This window comes from Leptidea sinapis, chromosome 27 (genome assembly GCF_905404315.1).
Source record: "Leptidea sinapis chromosome 27, ilLepSina1.1, whole genome shotgun sequence".
Classification (NCBI taxonomy): Eukaryota; Metazoa; Arthropoda; class Insecta; order Lepidoptera; family Pieridae; genus Leptidea; species Leptidea sinapis.
The window spans coordinates 10602563-10627045 of NC_066291.1; the positions used below are offsets into that span (position 1 = coordinate 10602563).

The 24483-nt window shown below is 31.7% G+C and overlaps 1 protein-coding gene and 4 non-coding genes across 5 annotated transcripts in view; all 5 read right to left on the reverse strand.

Moving 5' to 3' along the window:
- Positions 1 to 3741: 3741 nt before the first annotated feature.
- Positions 3742 to 3934, reverse strand: LOC126972926 (U2 spliceosomal RNA). The gene has a single exon (XR_007731218.1). It is a non-coding gene; the product is annotated as a U2 spliceosomal RNA (small nuclear RNA).
- A 5213-nt stretch (positions 3935 to 9147) lies between these two features.
- Positions 9148 to 9340, reverse strand: LOC126972927 (U2 spliceosomal RNA). The gene has a single exon (XR_007731219.1). It is a non-coding gene; the product is annotated as a U2 spliceosomal RNA (small nuclear RNA).
- A 5214-nt stretch (positions 9341 to 14554) lies between these two features.
- On the reverse strand, positions 14555 to 14747 carry LOC126972928 (U2 spliceosomal RNA). Its single transcript, XR_007731220.1, has one exon. It is a non-coding gene; the product is annotated as a U2 spliceosomal RNA (small nuclear RNA).
- A 5231-nt stretch (positions 14748 to 19978) lies between these two features.
- On the reverse strand, positions 19979 to 20171 carry LOC126972931 (U2 spliceosomal RNA). The gene has a single exon (XR_007731223.1). It is a non-coding gene; the product is annotated as a U2 spliceosomal RNA (small nuclear RNA).
- A 1503-nt stretch (positions 20172 to 21674) lies between these two features.
- LOC126972671 (long-chain fatty acid transport protein 4-like) overlaps positions 21675 to 24483 on the reverse strand; it is a 37858-nt gene continuing 35049 nt past the window's right edge. Inside the window, exons 11-12 of the mRNA XM_050819555.1 lie at positions 23828 to 23981; positions 21675 to 23087 (exon numbers count right to left, since the gene is read on the reverse strand). Of these exons, the coding sequence (XP_050675512.1) occupies positions 22936 to 23087; positions 23828 to 23981 (306 nt within the window). The 3' untranslated portion in view covers positions 21675 to 22935. The remainder of the gene's footprint in view (positions 23088 to 23827; positions 23982 to 24483) is intronic.

The window sequence follows — 24483 nt, forward strand, 5'->3', positions numbered from 1 at the left end:
CTACCCAATGTCAGTTAAAATTTATAATAAGTTACCAGAACACTTAAACACCGAAACCAATATTAAAAAAATCATAAGCTCTTTGAAAAAGTTACTTTTGGAAAAAAGTTACTATTCTATTAATGAATACTCAGAGAAAAAAATATTTGATGTCTGCCCCTCTGTCGCTCATTGCTATGCCTTATTATGAGGTGCAAGTGATAATTATTTAGTACTACAATTTTGTTTAGTAACAAAGTCGCATGTAACGCTATTTAATTAAATAAATAATAGTTATTTATGCAACTGTTGTGTAATAAGGGGTATTAAAACACGAATGTGGATTTATCTCACGAGGCGAAGCCGAGTTTTATAATAGTATCACATGAGTGTTTTAATACCTAATTATCAACAGTTGCATACAAGACTTCATCTACACCCAGAATATGAATCCTCTAAAAGATTCTGAAACTGTTAGCTTACTGCTAACATTAAAACAGCCAGTCCTAGCAGTAACTTAATATCATCCATTACTGATTTATTTATTAATACAATAATTTTTAAGCTGAAGTAGAAAAACACAAGGAAAAATTATGTTTACTACTTAGAATTATTAAATCTTAAAAATAGTTAAATAAGATCAAAAAGGATAAATGATTGATTTCGATTTTAATAGATTAAGCGATTTGTCTTCAAAATGACTAGAAGAGGACTTTTCTATTAATTCAGTTTACAAAATTCGATTGAATTTTGTATAGAGCAATTATATTATAGTATTAAAAGAGGGTATAGAGTTAGAAGTTTTTGATTTATTTTTGGTGTAACATTGATTATAAATCTGTAGGCAACAAGAAGACGAATTAGATTTATGAAAACATTTATACAATTTCTAACTTAAGAATAACACAATTACTGCTACAAGAAAATACTTTATATAGGAATATAATATATATGACCGTATTTAATCAAATACGACTGTCTTTGAGCAATATTAATTTCATTTTCTTAATTATTTAACTCCATAATATACGAGTGCATTAAATTATCAAAGTTTAAGTTTATTGCTAAAATGAATAGGAGATAACATAGGCATTAATTTACATAAAATTTATTTGTTGCAACAATCATCATTTGTTAAATCTAAATCAATATTTAACTTACTTTTAATAGATACCGACTGATAAGAGCTAGGTAATAATTAAAATAGTTTTTTTAGTATCCAATGCAGGTTGAACTTAATTTAAAAATTCCTGTTCTTAAATAAATTTATCCTATATTATGAATTACATTCCATTGGAAGAGTTAAATTTATATCAGTGAAGTTTTGTCTCACAGATGGGATTCATTGCGGTCTGTGGATAAATATATGGTGGTTATCTTGCAAATAGAATAAAATACGCTTATTTTGAGATATTTATCTATATTATCGAATATGGCGTAGTTTAATCTATCGTCAGTATGACATGAGAGTGGAAATATTAATTGAAATATGAATATTTTTTATACTTAAATCAACTGGAAAACTGAAATGCTTGTTCATGAACTAACTTATTTTGTTTTGCACGTTCGTAATACATACAGGGCTAATAACGAGAGGATGTAAAACATTGCTGTTAGAAAATAAAATAGAGTTTAAAATGTTGCAAATAAGGTTTGAAATTGATAAAAGTGAGCTTTCCATAATACTAAGGAGACTATTCATGTGTGACATGTAAATCAGCTGATTATAATTTTCATTTAATTAAACTAACATATTATTCATGTGGTTTATTTGAGAATTTATTTTTACTTTATTTTGATTCAAATTATAAACAGTGCAATTAAAGGTATTATTAGCGGATTTAATTATGTTTATATTGCCTTTCATTAAATTATAAATTTCATTTTCGTCTTTTTTTGCAAGATTCAATGGCAGCATCATATTTTCTAGCATCATCTGCGTCAAGAGTGTCGAAAAATAATTTAAGAACTTCTCCACCTAATTCAATTGATCGCTTAGATTTGTGATATTCTTAGAAGACGTTACATGAGATAAGGACTCGAATTTAATGAAATTTGTTTCTAATAAAATATTTTTCTAATTATTATGTCTTTACATTGAATAAAAGGCATTTATTTTCTTAAAATTGATTCCTTTAGAATTCTTTTCACGTCGTTTCTAATATACTAGATAATACTACCGCTTCGGAAACAAATGGCGCTCTGAGAGAGAAGAACGGGCGCAAGAAACTCTCCCAGCATTTTTTTTGCGCTCATTTTAATAAAAATAAACAATATTATACTGTCATTGCTATTGCTATAAAAATAATCATAATCTAGTCTCAGGCTGTCCGATCATTAAGTTATTGAGGTGTGGAGTAATAGGTTTTATGACAGAACCATTTTTTAATAAAACATTTTTTTTTTTTATAGATAATGCCTGAACAGGGGCTGAGACTTAAAAGTGGATACATTTACCTTTAAAGCTATTATTAGATATGTATCTTATGAAGCCTACTAGAATTAGTTACAAGCAATCACTTATTTCTAGTGTAATAATAATGAAAATCACTATTAAGAGCAAAAAGGTGATGATTTTTGTGAACGTATATTAAATTTTCATAAATGTACTGATAATGAACAGTCATAATATTTATACTTGAAATTTTTCTTTGAGAGACTGTTTATAACCAAGCTGATATATAGCACGAACAGCTCTCTTTTGCAGCAGACACTATGTCAATGTCAGCAGCATGACCACACAGTAAAATACCGTACGTCACTAAACAGCTAAGCTCGCGTCTATTTGTTGTAGGTCCATCATCAGGGTTAGGTGAAGTTTGGGTGAGATGATAGTGATGGTTCGCGGTCGCGCCCAATATTGCGGTCTGAAACTAGTCTGTCCGTAAACCGATAAGACACGAGTTCAGCCGTTTTAGTTATTTAGTCGATTTCGTCTCCCGAAAGGTTTAGTACTAAATCAATGAAGGGAAATTTAGCATTGAAAATTTTCGTGAACACCGGGAAGAGTCCACCAAACCAAATTTTAACTTCAAATATTGCGTTAAAAGGAAAATTAGTAGTTAATAATATAGCAAATAACGTTGCACAATGGTCTTTTAATTTAGTGTTTTTTTTTAAATCGAGATATTACCATATCTCGCCTCTTGTAATATTTTGATTAAGATAAAAACACCAAAGAGCCGTAAAACCTGTAAGCACACCATATTATAGTGAGAAATGTATTTTGAATGTAGGCCTTTAAATAAACTAATTATTGATAGTCAGTAAACCACCTCGTATGAGACAGAATGCGTAACTCAAGCCAAGTATTATAGTAGAGTATATTTTTTAGTTATATGACAGATAATTATTTTCTCTATTTTGTTTCTGAATACAATATATTACGTAAGTAAAATATTTCGAAGCTTCATTATTATTATTAGTTTTCACTCTGTTATTATAGACACTGTTTCTAGGGCATACTTGATATGGTTGATCACGTTACTCGCGAACTCCGTCCAAAGCATAATTTAATTTAAAATTTAGATATTTTCGAAATTTCTAGTCCGTACGCTAACGGCTAAACACATAATAATAATAATTATATTAGTACTGTCACGTAAATAGTTTAGAGTAACTTATGTCACTAAAGATAATTTCCTGAATCGATATCATATTTTTTTGTATAAAATTATCAATCAGATTATACATTCAAAGAAGAAATAATTGTATAAGGTAAAGTAAGTTACACTTTGTTCAATCCAATAGTTTCTTTTCTCTATTATATGGGCCAATCCCGGCGGCACTGCAATGCCGGGCCGACCCGTGACAGGAGTGGAGCGAGCCCCTAACACCCCGTCATTTTACAAAAATCAGTTTAATATACTGGTCCCGCTATGCGGGAACTTTCAGATATTAAGCTGAAAAGAACAGATACTACACTTTGATCTTAGCCAAAAGGCCGAGAAGCGATACCCATACATCCGAAACTGTAGGGAGTCACTAGTTTCCAATGAATATCAATAGCGCGTCGTAAGAATGAGCTAACGATGTGATAACGACATCTCTGGGCGACCATATTAACTAACGAAAATCGGAGACACAGCTGCCATCTGATGGAATTCTTAAAATCTATAAGTAACAAAACGGACCGCTAGATTGCTCAACAATGAGGTAGGTACCGCAGTACTAGAGCAGTTGTAGATGTCTTTTTAGACATCCATGTAGCAGAAGGCCAAATAGAATTTACTCAATAGAAATTGCTTGATGCGCTCAATTTTATGGATAATATGCTATTCATCCATTTAGCAGAAGACTAGTCTTTAGTTTTTTACCATTAAGGAGTTTGAACTGCACCAACGAAACTTTCGATCACCATAACATACGCTGATGGCAGTGAAATAAGACCGCCTTAAAGGTAAGGTTTAAAAGGGGTTTCACAGGGTTGCATTTTGGGACCATTTCTGTTCCTCTTTTATATGAATGTCCTCCGACGCATCGGTCAATATAGTTATGGGATTGACGCTATTATAATAATATTAAAGTGAATAGTCCATAGCTTGTACCTACTTTGAAATGAGTAAAAGTCAACAACTATGAATATTTATCTTCATACGCTATTTGGTGGCACTATTTTCTAAAAGTGGTGACTAAGGAAAACTGCAAGTTCATTATTTTTTTTCAATCACGTTAAAATGAATGCAATTCTTGAAAATGCGTGCACATGGTATGGATTCTTCATTATTATGAGCTCATTACTATCCCAAAAAATCAAACACTTTCTATTTGATAACTCTTAAAGTGGTCTTTTACTAAACTTGGTGTGTAAGATAACATAATAGATTTTCCATCAAGACACAAAAATATCAAGGTTAGTTTTTTCCATTTAAGAGGTCGGACATTGGAATAAAAGGAACTATTGCAGTAGGTTACAATTACACGATCTATATTTACTTATTTACATGAAAGGTGAGAACCAAGTATCGAATTGATTGCTATTTTTTATTTCCTTTTGTGAAATTTAAGCGGCAATGATTTTTCGCAAAGTTTACAAGCCGTCCTCATCCTACTGTTATGCGACTCCCACTTGATTCTTATGTGAATTTTAAATCACATATTCAAAAAAACAAATTAAAATTGTCACAATTTATATACGCTTTAAGAGAAAGAAATCTACAAATTTAAAAACGGCAGTGACAAGCCTACACAAAAGCGTGGCAAATCTAAGGCGTCATACTGCGGGGCAACAGTGTAGATGCACACGAACTCTTTATTTTACAGAAAAAATGTATTCGTGTGCTTGCAAATATTAAACAAAGAGAAAGCTACAAACTTCATTATCAAAACTAAATATTCTTACATTACCGTACCCCGGCACGACACACCTCGCTATAAAAATAATCTTTCGCAAACTAAATCTAAATTAACATTACACAGTTCCGGTCCCTACCCAATGTCAGTTAAAATTTATAATAAGTTACCAGAACACTTAAACACCGAAACCAATATTAAAAAAATCATAAGCTCTGTGAAAAAGTTACTTTTGGAAAAAAGTTACTATTCTATTAATGAATACTCAGAGAAAAAAATATTTGATGTCTGCCCCTCTGTCGCTCATTGCTATGCCTTATTATGAGGTGCAAGTGATAATTATTTAGTACTACAATTTTGTTTAGTAACAAAGTCGCATGTAACGCTATTTAATTAAATAAATAATAGTTATTTATGCAACTGTTGTGTAATAAGGGGTATTAAAACACGAATGTGGATTTATCTCACGAGGCGAAGCCGAGTTTTATAATAGTATCACATGAGTGTTTTAATACCTAATTATCAACAGTTGCATACAAGACTTCATCTAAACCCAGAATATGAATCCTCTAAAAGATTCTGAAACTGTTAGCTTACTGCTAACATTAAAACAGCCAGTCCTAGCAGTAACTTAATATCATCCATTACTGATTTATTTATTAATACAATAATTTTTAAGCTGAAGTAGAAAAACACAAGGAAAAATTATATTTACTACTTAGCATTATTAAATGTTAAAATAGTTAAATAAGATCAAAAAGGATAAATGATTGATTTCGATTTTAATAGATTAAGCGATTTGTCTTCAAAATGACTAGAAGAGGACTTTTCTATTAATTCAGTTTACAAAATTCGATTGAATTTTGTATAGAGCAATGATATTATAGTATTAAAAGAGGGTATAGAGTTAGAAGTTTTTGATTTATTTTTGGTGTAACATTGATTATAAATCTGTAGGCAACAAGAAGACGAATTAGATTTATGAAAACATTTATACAATTTGTAACTTAAGAATAACACAATTACTGCTACAAGAAAATACTTTATATAGGAATATAATATATATGACCGTATTTAATCAAATACGACTGTCTTTGAGCAATATTAATTTCATTTTCTTAATTATTTAACTCCATAATATACGAGTGCATTAAATTATCAAAGTTTAAGTTTATTGCTAAAATGAATAGGAGATAACATAGGCATTAATTTACATAAAATTTATTTGTTGCAACAATCATCATTTGTTAAATCTAAATCAATATTTAACTTACTTTTAATAGATACCGACTGATAAGAGCTAGGTAATAATTAAAATAGTTTTTTTAGTATCCAATGCAGGTTGAACTTAATTTAAAAATTCCTGTTCTTAAATAAATTTATCCTATATTATGAATTACATTCCATTGGAAGACTTAAATTTATATCAGTGAAGTTTTGTCTCACAGATGGGATTCATTGCGGTCTGTGGATAAATATATGGTGGTTATCTTGCAAATAGAATAAAATACGCTTATTTTGAGATATTTATCTATATTATCGAATATGGCGTAGTTTAATCTATCGTCAGTATGACATGAGAGTGGAAATATTAATTGAAATATGAATATTTTTTATACTTAAATCAACTGGAAAACTGAAATGCTTGTTCATGAACTAACTTATTTTGTTTTGCACGTTCGTTATACATACAGGGCTAATAACGAGAGGATGTAAAACATTGCTGTTAGAAAATAAAATAGAGTTTAAAATGTTGCAAATAAGGTTTGAAATTGATAAAAGTGAGCTTTCCATAATACTAAGGAGACTATTCATGTGTGACATGTAAATCAGCTGATTATAATTTTCATTTAATTAAACTAACATATTATTCATGTGGTTTATTTGAGAATTTATTTTTACTTTATTTTGATTCAAATTATAAACAGTGCAATTAAAGGTATTATTAGCGGATTTAATTATGTTTATATTGCCTTTCATTAAATTATAAATTTCATTTTCGTCTTTTTTTGCAAGATTCAATGGCAGCATCATATTTTCTAGCATCATCTGCGTCAAGAGTGTCGAAAAATAATTTAAGAACTTCTCCACCTAATTCAATTGATCGCTTAGATTTGTGATATTCTTAGAAGACGTTACATGAGATAAGGACTCGAATTTAATGAAATTTGTTTCTAATAAAATATTTTTCTAATTATTATGTCTTTACATTGAATAAAAGGCATTTATTTTCTTAAAATTGATTCCTTTAGAATTCTTTTCACGTCGTTTCTAATATACTAGATAATACTACCGCTTCGGAAACAAATGGCGCTCTGAGAGAGAAGAACGGGCGCAAGAAACTCTCCCAGCATTTTTTTTGCGCTCATTTTAATAAAAATAAACAATATTATACTGTCATTGCTATTGCTATAAAAATAATCATAATCTAGTCTCAGGCTGTCCGATCATTAAGTTATTGAGCTGTGGAGTAATAGGTTTTATGACAGAGCCATTTTTTAATAAAACATTTAATTTTTTTTATAGATAATGCCTGAACAGGGGCTGAGACTTAAAAGTGGATACATTTACCTTTAAAGCTATTATTAGATATGTATCTTATGAAGCCTACTAGAATTAGTTACAAGCAATCACTTATTTCTAGTGTAATAATAATGAAAATCACTATTAAGAGCAAAAAGGTGATGATTTTTGTGAACGTATATTAAATTTTCATAAATGTACTGATAATGAACAGTCATAATATTTATACTTGAAATTTTTCTTTGAGAGACTGTTTATAACCAAGCTGATATATAGCACGAACAGCTCTCTTTTGCAGCAGACACTATGTCAATGTCAGCAGCATGACCACACAGTAAAATACCGTACGTCACTAAACAGCTAAGCTCACGTCTATTTGTTGTAGGTCCATCATCAGGGTTAGGTGAAGTTTGGGTGAGATGATAGTGATGGTTCGCGGTCGCGCCCAATATTGCGGTCTGAAACTAGTCTGTCCGTAAACCGATAAGACACGAGTTCAGCCGTTTTAGTTATTTAGTCGATTTCGTCTCCCGAAAGGTTTAGTACTAAATCAATGAAGGGAAATTTAGCATTGAAAATTTTCGTGAACACCGGGAAGAGTCCACCAAACCAAATTTTAACTTCAAATATTGCGTTAAAAGGAAAATTAGTAGTTAATAATATAGCAAATAACGTTGCACAATGGTCTTTTAATTTAGTGTTTTTTTTTAAATCGAGATATTACCATATCTCGCCTCTTGTAATATTTTGATTAAGATAAAAACACCAAAGAGCCGTAAAACCTGTAAGCACACCATATTATAGTGAGAAATGTATTTTGAATGTAGGCCTTTAAATAAACTAATTATTGATAGTCAGTAAACCACCTCGTATGAGACAGAATGCGTAACTCAAGCCAAGTATTATAGTAGAGTATATTTTTTAGTTATATGACAGATAATTATTTTCTCTATTTTGTTTCTGAATACAATATATTACGTAAGTAAAATATTTCGAAGCTTCATTATTATTATTAGTTTTCACTCTGTTATTATAGACACTGTTTCTAGGGCATACTTGATATGGTTGATCACGTTACTCGCGAACTCCGTCCAAAGCATAATTTAATTTAAAATTTAGATATTTTCGAAATTTCTAGTCCGTACGCTAACGGCTAAACACATAATAATAATAATTATATTAGTACTGTCACGTAAATAGTTTAGAGTAACTTATGTCACTAAAGATAATTTCCTGAATCGATATCATATTTTTTTGTATAAAATTATCAATCAGATTATACATTCACAGAAGAAATAATTGTATCAGGTAAAGTAAGTTACACTTTGTTCAATCCAATAGTTTCTTTTCTCTATTATATGGGCCAATCCCGGCGGCACTGCAATGCCGGGCCGACCCGTGACAGGAGTGGAGCGAGCCCCTAACACCCCGTCATTTTACAAAAATCAGTTTAATATACTGGTCCCGCTATGCGGGAACTTTCAGATATTAAGCTGAAAAGAACAGATACTACACTTTGATCTTAGCCAAAAGGCCGAGAAGCGATACCCATACATCCGAAACTGTAGGGAGTCACTAGTTTCCAATGAATATCAATAGCGCGTCGTAAGAATGAGCTAACGATGTGATAACGACATCTCTGGGCGACCATATTAACTAACGAAAATCGGAGACACAGCTGCCATCTGATGGAATTCTTAAAATCTATAAGTAACAAAACGGACCGCTAGATTGCTCAACAATGAGGTAGGTACCGCAGTACTAGAGCAGTTGTAGATGTCTTTTTAGACATCCATGTAGCAGAAGGCCAAATAGAATTTACTCAATAGAAATTGCTTGATGCGCTCAATTTTATGGATAATATGCTATTCATCCATTTAGCAGAAGACTAGTCTTTAGTTTTTTACCATTAAGGAGTTTGAACTGCACCAACGAAACTTTCGATCACCATAACATACGCTGATGGCAGTGAAATAAGACCGCCTTAAAGGTAAGGTTTAAAAGGGGTTTCACAGGGTTGCATTTTGGGACCATTTCTGTTCCTCTTTTATATGAATGTCCTCCGACGCATCGGTCAATATAGTTATGGGATTGACGCTATTATAATAATATTAAAGTGAATAGTCCATAGCTTGTACCTACTTTGAAATGAGTAAAAGTCAACAACTATGAATATTTATCTTCATACGCTATTTGGTGGCACTATTTTCTAAAAGTGGTGACTAAGGAAAACTGCAAGTTCATTATTTTTTTTCAATCACGTTAAAATGAATGCAATTCTTGAAAATGCGTGCACATGGTATGGATTCTTCATTATTATGAGCTCATTACTATCCCAAAAAATCAAACACTTTCTATTTGATAACTCTTAAAGTGGTCTTTTACTAAACTTGGTGTGTAAGATAACATAATAGATTTTCCATCAAGACACAAAAATATCAAGGTTAGTTTTTTCCATTTAAGAGGTCGGACATTGGAATAAAAGGAACTATTGCAGTAGGTTACAATTACACGATCTATATTTACTTATTTACATGAAAGGTGAGAACCAAGTATCGAATTGATTGCTATTTTTTATTTCCTTTTGTGAAATTTAAGCGGCAATGATTTTTCGCAAAGTTTACAAGCCGTCCTCATCCTACTGTTATGCGACTCCCACTTGATTCTTATGTGAATTTTAAATCACATATTCAAAAAAACAAATTAAAATTGTCACAATTTATATACGCTTTAAGAGAAAGAAATCTACAAATTTAAAAACGGCAGTGACAAGCCTACACAAAAGCGTGGCAAATCTAAGGCGTCATACTGCGGGGCAACAGTGTAGATGCACACGAACTCTTTATTTTACAGAAAAAATGTATTCGTGTGCTTGCAAATATTAAACAAAGAGAAAGCTACAAACTTCATTATCAAAACTAAATATTCTTACATTACCGTACCCCGGCACGACACACCTCGCTATAAAAATAATCTTTCGCAAACTAAATCTAAATTAACATTACACAGTTCCGGTCCCTACCCAATGTCAGTTAAAATTTATAATAAGTTACCAGAACACTTAAACACCGAAACCAATATTAAAAAAATCATAAGCTCTGTGAAAAAGTTACTTTTGGAAAAAAGTTACTATTCTATTAATGAATACTCAGAGAAAAAAATATTTGATGTCTGCCCCTCTGTCGCTCATTGCTATGCCTTATTATGAGGTGCAAGTGATAATTATTTAGTACTACAATTTTGTTTAGTAACAAAGTCGCATGTAACGCTATTTAATTAAATAAATAATAGTTATTTATGCAACTGTTGTGTAATAAGGGGTATTAAAACACGAATGTGGATTTATCTCACGAGGCGAAGCCGAGTTTTATAATAGTATCACATGAGTGTTTTAATACCTAATTATCAACAGTTGCATACAAGACTTCATCTAAACCCAGAATATGAATCCTCTAAAAGATTCTGAAACTGTTAGCTTACTGCTAACATTAAAACAGCCAGTCCTAGCAGTAACTTAATATCATCCATTACTGATTTATTTATTAATACAATAATTTTTAAGCTGAAGTAGAAAAACACAAGGAAAAATTATATTTACTACTTAGAATTATTAAATGTTAAAATAGTTAAATAAGATCAAAAAGGATAAATGATTGATTTCGATTTTAATAGATTAAGCGATTTGTCTTCAAAATGACTAGAAGAGGACTTTTCTATTAATTCAGTTTACAAAATTCGATTGAATTTTGTATAGAGCAATGATATTATAGTATTAAAAGAGGGTATAGAGTTAGAAGTTTTTGATTTATTTTTGGTGTAACATTGATTATAAATCTGTAGGCAACAAGAAGACGAATTAGATTTATGAAAACATTTATACAATTTGTAACTTAAGAATAACACAATTACTGCTACAAGAAAATACTTTATATAGGAATATAATATATATGACCGTATTTAATCAAATACGACTGTCTTTGAGCAATATTAATTTCATTTTCTTAATTATTTAACTCCATAATATACGAGTGCATTAAATTATCAAAGTTTAAGTTTATTGCTAAAATGAATAGGAGATAACATAGGCATTAATTTACATAAAATTTATTTGTTGCAACAATCATCATTTGTTAAATCTAAATCAATATTTAACTTACTTTTAATAGATACCGACTGATAAGAGCTAGGTAATAATTAAAATAGTTTTTTTAGTATCCAATGCAGGTTGAACTTAATTTAAAAATTCCTGTTCTTAAATAAATTTATCCTATATTATGAATTACATTCCATTGGAAGACTTAAATTTATATCAGTGAAGTTTTGTCTCACAGATGGGATTCATTGCGGTCTGTGGATAAATATATGGTGGTTATCTTGCAAATAGAATAAAATACGCTTATTTTGAGATATTTATCTATATTATCGAATATGGCGTAGTTTAATCTATCGTCAGTATGACATGAGAGTGGAAATATTAATTGAAATATGAATATTTTTTATACTTAAATCAACTGGAAAACTGAAATGCTTGTTCATGAACTAACTTATTTTGTTTTGCACGTTCGTTATACATACAGGGCTAATAACGAGAGGATGTAAAACATTGCTGTTAGAAAATAAAATAGAGTTTAAAATGTTGCAAATAAGGTTTGAAATTGATAAAAGTGAGCTTTCCATAATACTAAGGAGACTATTCATGTGTGACATGTAAATCAGCTGATTATAATTTTCATTTAATTAAACTAACATATTATTCATGTGGTTTATTTGAGAATTTATTTTTACTTTATTTTGATTCAAATTATAAACAGTGCAATTAAAGGTATTATTAGCGGATTTAATTATGTTTATATTGCCTTTCATTAAATTATAAATTTCATTTTCGTCTTTTTTTGCAAGATTCAATGGCAGCATCATATTTTCTAGCATCATCTGCGTCAAGAGTGTCGAAAAATAATTTAAGAACTTCTCCACCTAATTCAATTGATCGCTTAGATTTTGTGATATTCTTAGAAGACGTTACATGAGATAAGGACTCGAATTTAATGAAATTTGTTTCTAATAAAATATTTTTCTAATTATTATGTCTTTACATTGAATAAAAGGCATTTATTTTCTTAAAATTGATTCCTTTAGAATTCTTTTCACGTCGTTTCTAATATACTAGATAATACTACCGCTTCGGAAACAAATGGCGCTCTGAGAGAGAAGAACGGGCGCAAGAAACTCTCCCAGCATTATTTTTGCGCTCATTTTAATAAAAATAAACAATATTATACTGTCATTGCTATTGCTATAAAAATAATCATAATCTAGTCTCAGGCTGTCCGATCATTAAGTTATTGAGGTGTGGAGTAATAGGTTTTATGACAGAGCCATTTTTTAATAAAACATTTATTTTTTTTTATAGATAATGCCTGAACAGGGGCTGAGACTTAAAAGTGGATACATTTACCTTTAAAGCTATTATTAGATATGTATCTTATGAAGCCTACTAGAATTAGTTACAAGCAATCACTTATTTCTAGTGTAATAATAATGAAAATCACTATTAAGAGCAAAAAGGTGATGATTTTTGTGAACGTATATTAAATTTTCATAAATGTACTGATAATGAACAGTCATAATATTTATACTTGAAATTTTTCTTTGAGAGACTGTTTATAACCAAGCTGATATATAGCACGAACAGCTCTCTTTTGCAGCAGACACTATGTCAATGTCAGCAGCATGACCACACAGTAAAATACCGTACGTCACTAAACAGCTAAGCTCGCGTCTATTTGTTGTAGGTCCATCATCAGGGTTAGGTGAAGTTTGGGTGAGATGATAGTGATGGTTCGCGGTCGCGCCCAATATTGCGGTCTGAAACTAGTCTGTCCGTAAACCGATAAGACACGAGTTCAGCCGTTTTAGTTATTTAGTCGATTTCGTCTCCCGAAAGGTTTAGTACTAAATCAATGAAGGGAAATTTAGCATTGAAAATTTTCGTGAACACCGGGAAGAGTCCACCAAACCAAATTTTAACTTCAAATATTGCGTTAAAAGGAAAATTAGTAGTTAATAATATAGCAAATAACGTTGCACAATGGTCTTTTAATTTAGTGTTTTTTTTTAAATCGAGATATTACCATATCTCGCCTCTTGTAATATTTTGATTAAGATAAAAACACCAAAGAGCCGTAAAACCTGTAAGCACACCATATTATAGTGAGAAATGTATTTTGAATGTAGGCCTTTAAATAAACTAATTATTGATAGTCAGTAAACCACCTCGTATGAGACAGAATGCGTAACTCAAGCCAAGTATTATAGTAGAGTATATTTTTTAGTTATATGACAGATAATTATTTTCTCTATTTTGTTTCTGAATACAATATATTACGTAAGTAAAATATTTCGAAGCTTCATTATTATTATTAGTTTTCACTCTGTTATTATAGACACTGTTTCTAGGGCATACTTGATATGGTTGATCACGTTACTCGCGAACTCCGTCCAAAGCATAATTTAATTTAAAATTTAGATATTTTCGAAATTTCTAGTCCGTACGCTAACGGCTAAACACATAATAATAATAATTATATTAGTACTGTCACGTAAATAGTTTAGAGTAACTTATGTCACTAAAGATAATTTCCTGAATCGATATCATATTTTTTTGTATAAAATTATCAATCAGATTATACATTCAAAGAAGAAATAATTGTATAAGGTAAAGTAAGTTACACTTTGTTCAATCCAATAGTTTCTTTTCTCTATTATATGGGCCAATCCCGGCGGCACTGCAATGCCGGGCCGACCCGTGACAGGAGTGGAGCGAGCCCCTAACACCCCGTCATTTTACAAAAATCAGTTTAATATACTGGTCCCGCTATGCGGGAACTTTCAGATATTAAGCTGAAAAGAACAGATACTACACTTTGATCTTAGCCAAAAGGCCGAGAAGCGATACCCATACATCCGAAACTGTAGGGAGTCACTAGTTTCCAATGAATATCAATAGCGCGTCGTAAGAATGAGCTAACGATGTGATAACGACATCTCTGGGCGACCATATTAACTAACGAAAATCGGAGACACAGCTGCCATCTGATGGAATTCTTAAAATCTATAAGTAACAAAACGGACCGCTAGATTGCTCAACAATGAGGTAGGTACCGCAGTACTAGAGCAGTTGTAGATGTCTTTTAAGACATCCATGTAGCAGAAGGCCAAATAGAATTTACTCAATAGAAATTGCTTGATGCGCTCAATTTTATGGATAATATGCTATTCATCCATTTAGCAGAAGACTAGTCTTTAGTTTTTTACCATTAAGGAGTTTGAACTGCACCAACGAAACTTTCGATCACCATAACATACGCTGATGGCAGTGAAATAAGACCGCCTTAAAGGTAAAGTTTAAAAGGGGTTTCACAGGGTTGCATTTTGGGACCATTTCTGTTCCTCTTTTATATGAATGTCCTCCGACGCATCGGTCAATATAGTTATGGGATTGACGCTATTATAATAATATTAAAGTGAATAGTCCATAGCTTGTACCTACTTTGAAATGAGTAAAAGTCAACAACTATGAATATTTATCTTCATACGCTATTTGGTGGCACTATTTTCTAAAAGTGGTGACTAAGGAAAACTGCAAGTTCATTATTTTTTTTCAATCACGTTAAAATGAATGCAATTCTTGAAAATGCGTGCACATGGTATGGATTCTTCATTATTATGAGCTCATTACTATCCCAAAAAATCAAACACTTTCTATTTGATAACTCTTAAAGTGGTCTTTTACTAAACTTGGTATGTAAGATAACATAATAGATTTTCCATCAAGACACAAAAATATCAAGGTTTGTTTTTTCCATTTAAGAGGTCGGACATTGGAATAAAAGGAACTATTGCAGTAGGTTACAATTACACGATCTATATTTACTTATTTACATGAAAGGTGAGAACCAAGCATCGAATTGATTGCTATTTTTTATTTCCTTTTGTGAAATTTAAGCGGCAATGATTTTTCGCAAAGTTTACAAGCCGTCCTCATCCTACTGTTATGCGACTCCCACTTGATTCTTATGTGAATTTTAAATCACATATTCAAAAAAACAAATTAAAATTGTCACAATTTATATACGCTTTAAGAGAAAGAAATCTACAAATTTAAAAAGGGCAGTGACAAGCCTACCACGCCTACACAAAAGCGTGGCAAATCTAAGGCGTCATACTGCGGGGCAACAGTGTAGATGCACACGAACTCTTTATTTTACAGAAAAAATGTATTCGTGTGCTTGCAAATATTAAACAAAGAGAAAGCTACAAACTTCATTATCAAAACTAAATATTCTTACATTACCGTACCCCGGCACGACACACCTCGCTATAAAAATAATCTTTCGCAAATTAAATCTAAATTAACATTACACAGTTCCGGTCCCTACCCAATGTCAGTTAAAATTTATAATAAGTTACCAGAACACTTAAACACCGAAACCAATATTAAAAAAATCATAAGCTCTGTGAAAAAGTTACTTTTGGAAAAAAGTTACTATTCTATTAATGAATACTCAGAGAAAAAAATATTTGATGTCTGCCCCTCTGTCGCTCATTGCTATGCCTTATTATGAGGTGCAAGTGATAATTATTTAGTACTACAATTTTGTTTAGTAACAAAGTCGCATGTAACGCTATTTAATTAAATAAATAATAGTTATTTATGCAACTGTTGTGTAATAAGGGGTATTAAAACACGAATGTGGATTTATCTCACGAGGCGAAGCCGAGTTTTATAATAGTATCACATGAGTGTTTTAATACCTAATTATCAACAGTTGCATACAAGACTTCATCTAAACCCAGAATATGAATCCTCTAAAAGATTCTGAAACTGTTAGCTTACTGCTAACATTAAAACAGCCAGTCCTAGCAGTAACTTAATATCATCCATTACTGATTTATTTATTAATACAATAATTTTTAAGCTGAAGTAGAAAAACACAAGGAAAAATTATATTTACTACTTAGAATTATTAAATGTTAAAATAGTTAAATAAGATCAAAAAGGATAAATGATTGATTTCGATTTTAATAGATTAAGCGATTTGTCTTCAAAATGACTAGAAGAGGACTTTTCTATTAATTCAGTTTACAAAATTCGATTGAATTTTGTATAGAGCAATGATATTATAGTATTAAAAGAGGGTATAGAGTTAGAAGTTTTTGATTTATTTTTGGTGTAACATTGATTATAAATCTGTAGACAACAAGAAGACGAATTAGATTTATGAAAACATTTATACAATTTGTAACTTAAGAATAACACAATTACTGCTACAAGAAAATACTTTATATAGGAATATAATATATATGACCGTATTTAATCAAATACGACTGTCTTTGAGCAATATTAATTTCATTTTCTTAATTATTTAACTCCATAATATACGAGTGCATTAAATTAAAGCAAAGTTTAAGTTTATTGCTAAAATGAATAGGAGATAACATAGGCATTAATTTACATAAAATTTATTTGTTGCAACAATCATCATTTGTTAAATCTAAATCAATATTTAACTTACTTTTAATAGATACCGACTGATAAGAGCTAGGTAATAATTAAAATAGTTTTTTTAGTATCCAATGCAGGTTGAACTTAATTTAAAAATTCCTGTTCTTAAATAAATTTATCCTATATTATGAATTACATTCCATTGGAAGACTTAAATTTATATCAGTGAAGTTTTGTCTCACAGATGGGATTCATTGCGGTCTGTGGATAAATATATGGTGGTTATCTTGCAAATAGAATAAAATACGCTTATTTTGAGATATTTATCTATATTATCGAATATGGCGTAGTTTAATCTATCGTCAGTATGACATGAGAGTGGAAATATTAATTGAAATATGAATATTTTTTATACTTAAATTAACTGGAAAACTGAAATGCTTGTTCATGAACTAACTTATTTTGTTTTGCACGTTCGTTATACATACAGGGCTAATAACGAGAGGATGTAAAACATTGCTGTTAGAAAATAAAATAGAGTTTAAAATGTTGCAAATAAGGTTTGAAATTGATAAAAGTGAGCTTTCCATAATACTAAGGAGACTATTCATGTGTGACATGTAAATCAGCTGATTATAATTTTCATTTAATTAAACTAACATATTATTCATGTGGTTTATTTGAGAATTTATTTTTACTTTATTTTGATTCAAATTATAAACAGTGCAATTAAAGGTATTATTAGCGGATTTAATTATGTTTATATTGCCTTTCATTAAATTATAAATTTCATTTTCGTCTTTTTTTGCAAGATTCAATGGCAGCATCATATTTCCTAGCATCATCTGCGTCAAGAGTGTCGAAAAATAATTTAAGAACTTCTCCACCTAATTCAATTGATCGCTTAGATTTGTGATATTCTTAGAAGACGTTACATGAGATAAGGACTCGAATTTAATGAAATTTGTTTCTAATAAAATATTTTTCTAATTATTATGTCTTTACATTGAATAAAAGGCATTTATTTTCTTAAAATTGATTCCTTTAGAATCCTTTTCACGTCGTTTCTAATATACTAGATAATACTACCGCTTCGGAAACAAATGGCGCTCTGAGAGAGAAGAACGGGCGCAAGAAACTCTCCCAGCATTTTTTTTGTGCTCATTTTAATAAAAATAAACAATATTATACTGTCATTGCTATTGCTATAAAAATAATCATAATCTAGTCTCAGGCTGTCCGATCATTAAGTTATTGAGCTGTGGAGTAATAGGTTTTATGACAGAGCCATTTTTTAATAAAACATTTAATTTTTTTTATAGATAATGCCTGAACAGGGGCTGAGACTTAAAAGTGGATACATTTACCTTTAAAGCTATTATTAGATATGTATCTTATGAAGCCTACTAGAATTAGTTACAAGCAATCACTTATTTATAGTGTAATAATAATGAAAATCACTATTAAGAGCAAAAAGGTGATGATTTTTGTGAACGTATATTAAATTTTCATAAATGTACTGATAATGAACAGTCATAATATTTATACTTGAAATTTTTCTTTGAGAGACTGTTTATAACCAAGCTGATATATAGCACGAACAGCTCTCTTTTGCAGCAGACACTATGTCAATGTCAGCAGCATGACCACACAGTAAAATACCGTACGTCACTAAACAGCTAAGCTCACGTCTATTTGTTGTAGGTCCATCATCAGGGTTAGGTGAAGTTTGGGTGAGATGATAGTGATGGTTCGCGGTCGCGCCCAATATTGCGGTCTGAAACTAGTCTGTCCGTAAACCGATAAGACACGAGTTCAGTCGTTTTAGTTATTTAGTCGATTTCGTCTCCCGAAAGGTTTAGTACTAAATCAATGAAGGGAAATTTAGCATTGAAAATTTTGGTGAACACCGGGAAGAGTCCACCAAACCAAATTTTAACTTCAAATATTGCGTTAAAAGGAAAATTAGTAGTTAATAATATAGCAAATAACGTTGCACAATAGTCTTTTAATTTAGTGTTTTTTTTTAAATCGAGATATTACCATATCTCGCCTCTTGTAATATTTTGATTAAGATAAAAACACCAAAGAGCCGTAAAACCTGTAAGCACACCATATTATAGTGAGAAATGTATTTTGAATGTAGGCCTTTAAATAAACTAATTATTGATAGTCAGTAAACCACCTCGTATGAGACAGAATGCGTAACTCAAGCCAAGTATTATAGTAGAGTATATTTTTTAGTTATATGACAGATAATTATTAATATATTTCTCTATTTTGTTTCTGAATACAATATATTACGTAAGTAAAATATTTCGAAGCTTCATTATTATTATTAGTTTTCACTCTGTTATTATAGACACTGTTTCTAGGGCATACTTGATATGGTTGATCACGTTACTCGCGAACTCCGTCCAAAGCATAATTTAATTTAAAATTTAGATATTTTCGAAATTTCTAGTCCGTACGCTAACGGCTAAACACATAATAATAATAATTATATTAGTACTGTCACGTAAATAGTTTAGAGTAACTTATGTCACTAAAGATAATTTCCTGAATCGATATCATATTTTTTTGTATAAAATTATCAATCAGATTATACATTCACAGAAGAAATAATTGTATCAGGTAAAGTAAGTTACACTTTGTTCAATCCAATAGTTTCTTTTCTCTATTATATGGGCCAATCCCGGCGGCACTGCAATGCCGGGCCGACCCGTTACAGGAGTGGAGCGAGCCCCTAACACCCCGTCATTTTACAAAAATCAGTTTAATATACTGGTCCCGCTATGCGGGAACTTTCAGATATTAAGCTGAAAAGAACAGATACTACACTTTGATCTTAGCCAAAAGGCCGAGAAGCGATACCCATACATCCGAAACTGTAGGGAGTCACTACTTTCCAATGAATATCAATAGCGCGTCGTAAGAATGAGCTAACGATGTGATAACGACACCTCTGGGCGATCATGTTAACTAACGAAAATCGGAGACAGAGCTGCCATCTAGTGGAATTCTTAAATACAACAAGTGACCAAACGGATAGCGATCCGTTTGGTCACTTGTTGTATTTAAGATAAATATTGTATTTAAGTTGTATTTAAGTAATCTAGCGAGATTGCTCAACAATGAGGTAGATACCGCAGTAGTGGAGCAGTTGTAGATGTCTTTATTAGAATTACGAATTAGGATTTGAATTACTTAATGGACATTGTTTCATATGCTCAAATTAATGGATAATGTGCTATTCATCCATTTAGCAGAGGACTAGTCTTTAGTTTTTTACCATTAAGGAATTTGAACTGCAGCAACGAAACTATCGACCACCATAACATACGCTGATGACAGTGAAATAAGGGTTGTTGTTCCTCTTTTACATGAATGACCTCAGTCGCATCGGTCAATGTAGTTATGGGATTGACGCTATTATTATAATATTAAAGTGAATAGTAATAGCTTGTACTTAAAAAAAAGTAAAACTCAGCAACTTTGAATATTTAGCTTCATCCGCTATTTTTTGGCACTATTTTCTAAAAGTTATAGTTAAAGAAAACTGCAAATTCATTTTTTTTCAATCACATTAGAATGAATGCAAATCTTGAATATGCGTGCATATGGTATGGATTCTTCATTATTATGAAAAAAAAAAAACACCAAAAAATCAATCACTTTCTATTTGATAACTTATCTTGGTCTTATACTAAAGTTGGTATGTAAGATAACTGTTCGGGCTCAGGAATAATATCTGGGACTGTATTAAGGTTTCCTATAGTCGCCGGTTTTGGCTCGTTAAATAAATGAATTGATGTAGGCACTTGCAATCAACCAAGAATCATGAGGAAAGAAGTAAAATGCATTCCACTAACCTTGGAACACTCCTACGTCACTCTGGTGTTCCAGGTGAACGTCACTGGCGATCGCAAGCTTGCAAACACTAGCATTGTACGTCAACACTAGACTTGGTGACCACAGGTCGCTCAGGGTAAACACGGTTTACATATGTAGTGCTAGCGACCACGCCCGAGCAAAGCTCAATTGTCTCCGTCCGCTTGTCAACCCAAGCGCGACTTGTGTCATCGGATAGTGGAGCACATACAACTACCCTCATGATTCCTAATAAAATCAGCAAGTACCGTACAATAACATAATTGATTTTCCATCAGGACACAAAAATCAAGGTTTGTTTTGTCCATTGAAGATTGCCCGTTTTTCCAATCTCTTTTCCTTTCAATATATTTTTCTACACTTGTCACTGATGAGGCAGAATTAAGTAGAATAACCGTGTTTCTTGTTACAAAAACACTTCAAAACTAATAATAATCTGCATTAAATTCTGTGAATTGCGGACATTGGAATAAAATGAAATAAATTGTACTTTAATCTTTATTTACACTTTTACAGTAGGTACAATTTAAGAGTTGGTACAAATAAATAGCAATTAAAAAGGAACCATAATTACTTTATTCGATAATTCCTGCTGAATGCTGTTTTATCTTATATAACTGAGCTACATTACATGAGCGGTGAGAACCAAGTATGGAATTGATTGTTATTTTTTATTTCATCGACATTGGACTTCACATGTGAAATTTCAGCGGCAGTGATTTTTCGCAAAGTTCACAAATCGTCCACGTCGTACGCAATGACTGAATTAGTATTCGGTATGTAACCGAGACATTAATGAAATTAAATGTACAGAAACAAACAAGTGATTTTGATATCGGCAACAAATTATTTCAAAGAAATAAATACTTTACCGCACCTAGCTTAAAGTCTATTCAATGCAACAGATTACTATTATAGTACTAAAATGGAGCCATGCCCCGCACGGTTTGAGCCGCGGTCTTCATAAATGCGATGATTACGAAGGATGGTATTGTACGAAGATGAGACCGAATGAAGAAAGATAGCAGGTACGGCATAAAAAATCACTTCATATGGAATTTCACATGCTATTTATGAAATGTTCCATACCGAGTATGAATCCTAGATGAATACTACTATCGTAACTATTCAGATGAACAATGATTGCAAGACTCTTAAAAAAATTACTGCAAAGCATTCAAACATTACAAATTAGACTAGACGTCGGAATGTAACCTACGATAATAATTATATTATATATCTACAGACGTACTAACATAATTTTGACTGTATGTCAACAACATGAGCATTGCTTGTAACACATTTGACACTGTAGACAACATGAGCATTGCTTGTAACACATTTGACAAAATTTACAATCTGGTTATAGGAGCCTGAATTTCAGGACATTAAAAAAAATAGTTTTGAACTAGATACAGAAAAAACAAGATAGATACTCCCTCTAAACAAAAACTTTCAAAAATACGGAACAAAATTACAAATAATGTACATCTATTATTATATAACTACAGTCCATTAAATTTCTCCGAGGTCTTAGACCAAATCGTATTGTACTATCATCACTATCATTTGCCAGAAAAACGATATTTAAATCACCATTTGTCGCTAAACTTTTTCGTATGCAAAATTTACATATTATTGTATTCTAAAATAACTATTTTACATTCCCTTTGGGGCTCAGAAAAAAAAATCGAATTCGCAATACACAAAATTTATCTCGCTCACGATTATAAGTGTCCTAAGGTTTAGAGCTTGACCTTTCCATTACAAATATCGTTGAACAGTTGCGTGGTGATGGGAACAAAGGTGGCGCCCGACCGGAAGTACAGTGGATCCTTGATGACGTCCGGGTCGAAACCTTCCTTCTGGTATTGCAACTTTTTCAATTTAAATGTACCTGTGATGATCAAATATTAATTAAGTGGAATTGAGAACTGCAGAAACGTTACTTTACCATAAAACAAACTTTTTTTAACTATTTGCTAACTAACGCTTCAATACAAAGAGGCCATTCGGAACATGCATTAGTTAATAGTAATTGTAGTGTATTGACATCTAGTCTGATTTGAGTATGTTAATAATCATTGTCACTGTCATGACATCGACAGTGACATTGACCGTGTGACGTTCAGTGCTATATAAGGAATGAAGTACAGTGGGAGCGCGAGTTCCAATCGACTATCGGTTGCGAGCGGACGTCCCCGGGTGTAGTGCATAGTGAAGAATAGTCGCTTCACTCGTGACCAAACGTGGGACATTACAGTAATCTTTGCTAAAATTCTAGAAGTTCACGAGGTGGCTCTGTATCACAGCTAGTAGAATGCTGCTAACTGTAATTGAGGCTTCAACGTACACTGCTATGACCATAGACTTACAATATACTAGTGTATAGACAAATAAAGCTTGCGAGAGAGAAGAACATGTATAAAGGAGATACAGCAAGATAGAAAAGGTACTGTTATAGATTTTAATTGACAAGGTGTAAAAAGTCAGCCTTGGCACACATCGACAAAAGAAAATTGATCATAGATCAACGGGTTCAGGTCGTCTTTACGGTAGTATATAAAAAGTCTATTGCTGACAATTTTGGTTACAATGTTATTAGTTAAAAGATCATATTATAAATGGTATACTAACTAGTGATCTCAATGTCGTTGGTGATGCGCAGAAATAGTGGTCGCGCGTACGAAGGCAGCGAGTGGTCGAGGTGTGCCGCCAGCCGCGCCAGGTCCAAGGAGCGGCCCGGGTCGGCCACCGCCGCCATTCCCGCGCGACCTTCTGTCTGCGGCACCTGCCACCGTCATACAACACCCCCCTCAGCTTATTACTTACAAATAAGACCGCCTTTAACATTAGGTGTAAAAGGGGTTTCACAGGGTTGGTATTTGGGACCATTTCTGTTCCTCATTTACATCACCCATGAGTAAAATCAATGGAACCTTTATTCTTTTTCACTTACCTAAATATATAAAATAACATTTTAAGGTTAAAGGTTTAAGATTAATTATTATATTATATTGTAATTGAAATGATTTGAAAATCAAAGAAAATGTAAATCATAATATAAAAGGGTGGCCAATGAGTTTCTTGCTACGTCTTCTCATTAGCTCAACCCTACGAAGTACTTAGAGTTAGATTCAATAAGAAAAAATATTTTTTGACATTCATAAGTGTCATTTCCGTGACCTACATAAAGTGATTTTTATTTGATTTGATTTGAAAGGTTACTCAACTTTCTCAAAGAAAACTAGCTGGAGAGAGAACAGGCAGTATTAAATATTTACTAGTAGTTA